The sequence below is a fragment of the Euphorbia lathyris genome, chromosome 2 (assembly GCF_963576675.1).
Source record: "Euphorbia lathyris chromosome 2, ddEupLath1.1, whole genome shotgun sequence".
NCBI classification, from domain to species: domain Eukaryota; kingdom Viridiplantae; phylum Streptophyta; class Magnoliopsida; order Malpighiales; family Euphorbiaceae; genus Euphorbia; species Euphorbia lathyris.
Genome location: NC_088911.1, coordinates 117,299,981 through 117,307,811, shown reverse-complemented (window position 1 = coordinate 117,307,811; position 7,831 = coordinate 117,299,981). Strand labels below are relative to the sequence as shown.

The 7,831-nt window shown below is 31.5% G+C and overlaps 1 protein-coding gene across 1 annotated transcript; it reads right to left on the bottom strand.

The window, feature by feature from the left end:
* Positions 1 to 2,231: 2,231 nt before the first annotated feature.
* LOC136219644 (3-ketoacyl-CoA synthase 11-like) lies at positions 2,232 to 5,787 on the bottom strand. The gene is made up of 2 exons (XM_066007121.1): positions 4,942 to 5,787; positions 2,232 to 3,184 (listed from the first exon to the last, which is right to left on the bottom strand). Exons 1-2 carry the CDS (start codon positions 5,701 to 5,703, stop codon positions 2,396 to 2,398), a joined length of 1,551 nt encoding a protein of 516 aa, XP_065863193.1. The 5' UTR covers positions 5,704 to 5,787; the 3' UTR covers positions 2,232 to 2,395.
* Positions 5,788 to 7,831: the final 2,044 nt, after the last annotated feature.

Genomic DNA, 7,831 nt, shown 5'->3' with positions numbered 1-7,831 from the left:
CTTTCGGGCCGCCTGAACCAGGGGACCCCCCTGAGCTTCATTCTTGGAAGCAAAGAGGGGATTAACAGAATCAACCACTAGCTCAGAAGACACAACAGACTCCAGACCCGACATACTGTGCTCCATAAGCTCATCTCCCTCGACAGGCTCATGACCGTCTTCAATAGATAGAGCACCAAACCTAGAGCCAGACCTAAGAGCTAAGCTGGTACCAGCCTCCTCCCTAGCTTTGGGGATAGGCTTCTCCTTCACACTAGGGGCAGCAATAGGCTTAGTAAGAGAGGAATTCCCCTTCTTGATAATATCAGGAGGAAGATTCTGCACAATAGGAGGCTGAGTTCTACGACGAGTAGTCCGTTTAGCTACCATCCAAGGACCGAAGTTTCCTTCATTCCCTTGGTTACTTACAGAATTACTCCCACTCTCCATAACAGTCTCCTTCAAAACCCTCTTCCTTTTGGGGCAACCTTCCTGAGAATGACCATAAATGCCACAATCATAACAAATGTTATGTAAGCCTTCATATTCGATAAAGAACACCTTGTTCTGAACACAGAACTTAGATAATAAGGGTTTCGCAAGATCCACATTCACACAAACCCTAGCAAACTTGCCCCTAATGGCACCAATAGTAGTCTTATCCACATGGTGGACCTTCCCAACCATGCCTCCTATTTTGCTTAGGAATTTCTCACTGTAATACTCAATGGGAAGGCCCGGAAACCTAACCCAAGTCAAAATCCTGTTAACAGTAGAATCATGAGGATTAAAATTTGGAACCCAAGACCGTAAAGCCAAAACATGGCGAAAGACAGAATGGCGAAAGACATCATGGAGCTTCTAATTTTGTTATAAATATTTTATTAAAGAGAGTTTTTGTTTACCAAATGTTACAGGTTTAATTTTTTTTAACAGATGAATTCGAATCCATTTTCAGTTCTACTTTTAAAATTTTAAGTGTAGCAACTCTTTGGATCCAATGTTAGAGATTTGAAAATATTAAAGGGTATTTTGTTATTAATGAAATACACAATAATTGAAAAACTAAATAATTAATACCCTTAAAAATTATTTGCAAATAAATTAATGTAGATATATTTTGGTGGAAATGATAATTGGATCAAAATAATTGATGAATGATTCACATGCAAATGGATAATTTTAAGCATGCTGATGCTGTTATATTATATACTCATTACCTATAAAGATGAATCTCCTTTCTAGCTACTAAATAATTTAAATTTTAAAGCCTTCTGTAAATTGTAATGATAAACATTTATTAAACATTTTCTATTTAATATAACTTTTATTTATGGCTCCACCTTTTAGACCCATTTGGTTTGTATGTTGTTTACTGTTATAATTTCATGCTTTTCCAAAGAGTGAGTTCAATACTGTAAAAGCTACTGCTAAAATAGAGTTAGCACCATTTGTATTTTGTTTTCCTTACATCGGAGACCATGAAATTTTATTATTAATTCGGATGATCATTAGCCTTTTGAGAACTTTTAGGATCTGTTTGATTTGATTGTTAGTTAATAACTGTTGTTGTTGTAGTTGTTATTACTAATTGATTGGTTATTAATATTTGGTAAAATGTGATTAGTTATTGATGTGAGTATGTAAAATTTTTAAGGTAAATAATTTATTAATCCCTACAATTTTATCTAATATATTGTTTAGTCCTCATATGTTAATAATACATTGTTTAGTCTTCAACTTTTTTTATATTCAATGGTGTAGTTCCTTAAAAAGAGATTAAATTGTTTAATCATTCACATAAGTGAAAAACTAAAATGTTGAATAGAACAAAAATCAAAGACTAAGACTAATAAATTACTTACCCAAATATCTATAATGGATATGTTTTAAATTATTCAAAAAAATAATTTATAAAAAAAAATCGATAATACACAAATTAATAAAAATAATTTAAATAATTATTTATTGAATGAAGTAAAAACCTTATTATTTCGGCAATAATATTATAGACATACAAACAAACATTAAAGGAGAAATGTATTTTGTGAAATTTTTTTTATTAATATTAAATAAATACAAAGAACAAAAATTCATTTTTCGCAAAAAGCTCCAAAAAGCATTTGTTTCCATAAAAAAAATATTATTATTATGTAAGTCTAACCAAATTCTATATTTACTGTGGAAAGTTAAACACTTCTCTGAAAAGCTAAAATATATATCCCTAATTAATTCTAGAACACAAGAAAGCATTTTGAAAAATTAATTATGTCTATAAGGTATTTTACGACATGATATTCTCTCTTCTAATTGAAAGAGATTTTACACATAAGAGGGGCATCAAAATAGGCTTATTAAAACCCAGAATAAGTCATTAATTAATTCTAGAACAGGTACATAAATGCCAAATTAACATTTAAGGTGTAAAATCTATGGGTGAAACTTTAGGTATATGAGCCGGAAAATCATCAATCTCATCCATCCAAGGGTTCTTCTCCTCCGCCGGATTAATACTCCTAATCGCCCGCCAAACAGCACTATTGCACTTAAATCCTGAACCAAATCCGATCTGCCAAACTCTATCTCCTTTCTTAATCCGACCTTTAGCTTCCGAATACGCCAATTCATACCACAAAGAACTGCTCGACGTATTCCCGTATCTGTACAACGTCATCCTCGACGGCTCCATATGCCATGGACTCAGCTCAAGGTGTTTCTCAAGTTCATCCAAAACGCCTCTTCCTCCGGCGTGAATGCAGAAATGCTCAAAAGCTAATTTGAAATCGGGAATGTACGGCTTTATTTTCATCTTCAACAGCTTTTTTCCGATCAATGTTGCTAAAAACAGCAATTGTTCGGAGATCGGGAGGACTAACGGACCGAGCGTTGTGATATTCGCTTTCAGAGCTTCACCGGCGACTGCCATGAGATCTTTCGAGAGCGAGACGCCGACGACTTGATTCTGATCTTCTTGTTGGATGACGCAGTTGTAGCACTTGTCGTCTGCACCTTTGTTGGTCCGTACAGTGTGGATGAGCTTGTACTTTGAACGGCGGCGATCGGAGGAGCGATTGGTGAGGAGAATAGCGGCAGCTCCGACGCGGAAGAGGCAGTTAGTTACGAGCATAGGGCGCTCGTTGCCTGTATACCAATTGCGGGTGATGTTTTCTGTGCTAACAACCAAGGCGTAAGAATTTGGGGTACCCTACAAAATTAATTGCGAATACATTAATTACCAAAACCATGAATTGACCGTAGTTAATGAATCATAATTATATGCAAAATCGGACATAATCCCTATCATGAATTTTTGGGATTTTAATAAAGATTGCATTAAATAATGGTCAATAATAGTACTTTTATGTGATGGTTCCTGCTTTTCATTTTCAATTAATGGAGTATTATTTTGGTGGGCTTAATATATCCATAGCTTTAATTTGGTTCTAAAAATTGATTGGTCCATAACCATATATGACTTCAATAAATCTTTTTTTAAAAAATTAATCAATAAATCACTATAAATTTAGAGAGTCAATTATTATTTTTTTTATCAAATTCAGGAGGCTAACAATTTAAACTTTTTGTTGTTTTTTTTTTAGTAAAGAAGCATGTTAAGTTCTAATCTTTTCCATTTTTATGTATTGAGCTCTAATTTTCTAATTTATCACATTAAATCCTTTATTACTACTTTATTTGTTGTTTAAGGCTATTGTTTTTTTTTAATTGTATGTGATATTTTGTATTGAAAATTCACTTTTAAGAGCTTGTTCTCAATATTAATGTAAATACTCCTAAATAATTTATAATATTTAAAAGTAGTAAATTTAAATTAATAATAATCTAATTACTACTTCATTTTTTTTTAAAATTAATACTTCATTGTTAAGAAACACAAAGGTGAGTTGTTTCTCAACATTTATTAGCTAAAACAAACAAACAATAGTCTCACCAGGGGAGTATCAGAAGGGTGTACAATGAGCTCTCCCCCGCCTAACCTCAAATTTAAGAGGGTCCAATTTTTTTTATTATAGAAATCTAAATATATTATTGTTATTAATTATTATGTGAAAAATTAAATAGATGTTAACTTATCCAGAAAATTAACGCTTGAAGAGTCTTAAGGGGTCCAATTTTTTTTTAATTATTATTATACAATATCTAATTTAATTATTTTTATATGTTAAAAATTAAGTTAAAAGTATTAATTTTTTTAATGAATAGAGTCCAATTTTTCATTTAGCATAGGTCCCAAAAATATTTAAGACGGTCCTGAGTCTCACATTTTGAGTTCCTAGCTAAGTAAATATGTAACTGCCAGCATTAAATTTGGTAAAGAGAAAAAGTACAATGTTAGCTTCATTGCATAAAAAGAGAATATTTAACCTCACTTAAAAAACAATATTATTTTTACATTTCAAACTTAATTGATGAAAAAAAAACTAAAATTCTAAAAATTGATAAATAAAAAAAAATATCTGATGGTTTCAATTGTAAAAATTACTAAAATGTTAGATATAAACAAAATATAGGTCAAACATTCTCAACTAGTATTAATGTTGATATCTAGCTACAGTATCTTTTTAGTTACAGGTACAGTGTATGCAATTACAATCTGATAATCCTCAACGTCACAAATCCAAAAGATTCCTAAAATTCGAAAAAACCAAAAGTTTCGTAAATCTACACTTTTTTTTTTAAATTAATTAATTAATAAAAATTGGTCGACCGATCTGCAATTTAAAAAGTATTAAAGAGAGAGAGAGTCCTTGATACTATCTACCAGGTCACATTTAGCTATCATTTCATCTTTGAATTCTTTAAAACAATAAAAACAAAAGTATCCTAACCTCCTCCTGCCTATTTTACCCTTTTACTGTTACTTTATTATTTTAATTTTCAAAAATGGTGAAAAAGCGACAAAATAAATAAATTAATCAAATAAATAAAATAAAAATAACAAACCTGTAACAGGTCTTTGGCGAGATCAACGGAAATAAGGCCAGCGCTGCATCCCATACCACCGAGATTATAACTCAAGATATTACCTCTAAGCTTATACCGATTAACAATCATAGCTGAAAGAGACGGCACCGGATTGAACAAACTACTATTCACCACTAGAATTCCAATTTCTCTCGGTTTCACCCCTGTTTTTCCCAAAAGTTGATCAATAGCTCCATACATAACCATCTCCGTCTCTTTCCTAGCCTCCGGCAACGACATGTTAATCGGAATATGCATTAACCCGTGGGGTCCATAAGTCATATCACCGAAGCCAGATTTCTCGAGGATTCTCTTTTTAAACCCCAAAGTTTCCTCGGTGAAAATCCCGCTCTCTTTACAGAGTTGCATATAACGCTGTTTGGTTACTTTATGAACCGGGTCGGGTTTGAAGCAGGAGAAGTCGAGCAAGTAGACGTTTCGGGGTAAACTCATGACGTAGACGGTGATGATGACGACTAGGAAAGCAGTACAGGTGATTACAGTGAGGATGTTGAATCGGAGTTGGTTCCAGAGAGTGGATAGATCTTGGTGAGTGAGGGTTGAGAGATGGGCGAAAATGAGGGCGAGGATTGGGATGAAGAGGAGGTACATGGCGTTGGAGACTAAGTAATGGTAGCCGAGTTTGACATGTTTGAGATTGATGGATTGGAAGAAATTAGGGAGGTTTTTCTTATTTGATTTCTCAGATTCAACTACTACTGTTTCTTTTTCTGATTCCATGTTTTCCTTCTTCTCTCTTTGTTTTTTTGGGTTTATGAGATTTGTGGGAGGTTGTTCTTGCCTTTTATAGGAGAATTTGTCCCCAACCACCTCTAGTGTAAACTCACGTCTATTAAATACTCTCTTATCAACTTATGAGTTGTTATTTAGGACGTACCATCAATTTTATTAAAAATTAAAATTTGGGCTATTTTTATTCCTAAATTGAGCCAATTTTTACTAATTATAATAGATACTTCTATGTATTATTACTCTTGTTATTTTTATTTCACATGTGCGTCGTGTTATCATTTATTTCATAACATATCAAAAATATGTATACGTGACAAAATCTTAAAAAGGAGAATATACCCATGATAATATTTGAATTTATTTTATTTATATTTTTTCATATGTAACGGTGGAGACAAAGGAGTCTGGGTGGCCGTCAAGAACCACCACTATCATAGATGGTTTTCGCCCCTAACCGTTGGAACTATCCTCTTATTGATGGTTTCAGCCTCATATTTCTGATAAATTAAAGTTCGGAGTGGTTAATTAACTCATTAAGTTTGTATTTAATTATAAAATTCAACTTGATTAATATATGCTATGTGATCAATTTCTATATGTTTGTTTGAAACAACACAATTTTGTAACTCAAATTTAATTTAATTTTGATAAGTTTTACATTGGTATGTAAATATTTGTTATGGGTTATTTAGATGATAACATTTATATATATGGAAAAAGAATTTGAATAAATTCGATTTAGGATTTTTTTTACGCGTGCATGTATAAGATCGGCCTATTTAGTGGATTAATTCTATATTCGACCCTGTACACATAATATATATATTTTTAATCTATTACTAGTAAGATGTTAACCTGATGTGTAAATGACGTGGAAATAACGAGCTAGATTCATCGTTATCCTTAAATAATCTTTTTGATTAATTGTTTCAAGGTTGGTCTAATACTTTTAAGATTTATTTATTTTTTAACATTTTTACTTAGATCATCTTTAATTAATTAATAATAATATTTGAAATATTAATTACATATTGATAAATTAGTTTCTCAGAATTGTTTGAAAGAGATTAATCAAGTTGATTTTTTTTATTTTGAAATTTAAATTTATATTGATAATTTAAGTTGTAGATCGAGTCAATTGATGAAGATATTTATTTATTTGAAAGATTCATGCAGATATTTCTTGTGTTCAATTAAACTTTTTTATTATTATTATTTCCCCTAGAGACAAAATAATAAAAATAAAATATTACGTGCTTACAGCTTATAGAAAATATCATATATATATATCATAATTTTTATCCATTTTTTGACTTTGTCAACTACTGCTCTAAACTTCCCTTTTCAAGGAAAAAAAAAAGTTTACAATAAAGTATTGCTCTAATTTTGAAGCCACTAACGGAGCTGAAATTATTCATAAATCCAAAGCAAATTATTAAAATATGCATTCACATGTGAGAGTCGTCATTAAAGTTAAATTTGTGATTCAAAATTGATTAAATTAATGACTAATTAAAGCTTATAATGCTTTGAAATGCGAGATATTGAGCAGTGTACTTTATAGTATAAGTAGAATAATATAGTTTAAATTGACAAAAGAGAGATTAATGAGATCACTTTTAAAAGAAATATGACAGCAAATTGACAGAAAATATTGGCAAAAGAGGCAGGTAAGCACTCCTCCACCGCTATTATTTTGTTTTCTTCTTTTTTAATACTATTAATATTTCTTTTTTGTTTTTGAAACGCCCATCTATCTCTTGTTGTGAAAAAGTTAGGGTAAATTACACTCATAGTCAGTAAACTTTACACATTTTAACATTATGGCCATTGAACTTCAATTCTTAACAGTGGCCCTGTTTGATAAAGAGCGTTTTGGGATAAAAAGAGCGGTTTTGACCAACTTTAGAGGTTTGACCACTGAAACCGCTAATTGGAGTGTTTGGTGGAGAGAGGTTTGGGAGAGAGTTTTAGGGTGAAAACGCTAATTTAGAAAAAAGCTCTTAAAAGGAGCTTTTTCAATTAGCGTTTTACGATATTAAAACTAATGGACTTCTTTAACCCTAATAGATAGACTCCCTCTTCTCCTGCGCCAAAATTAATGCATTTATTCGTC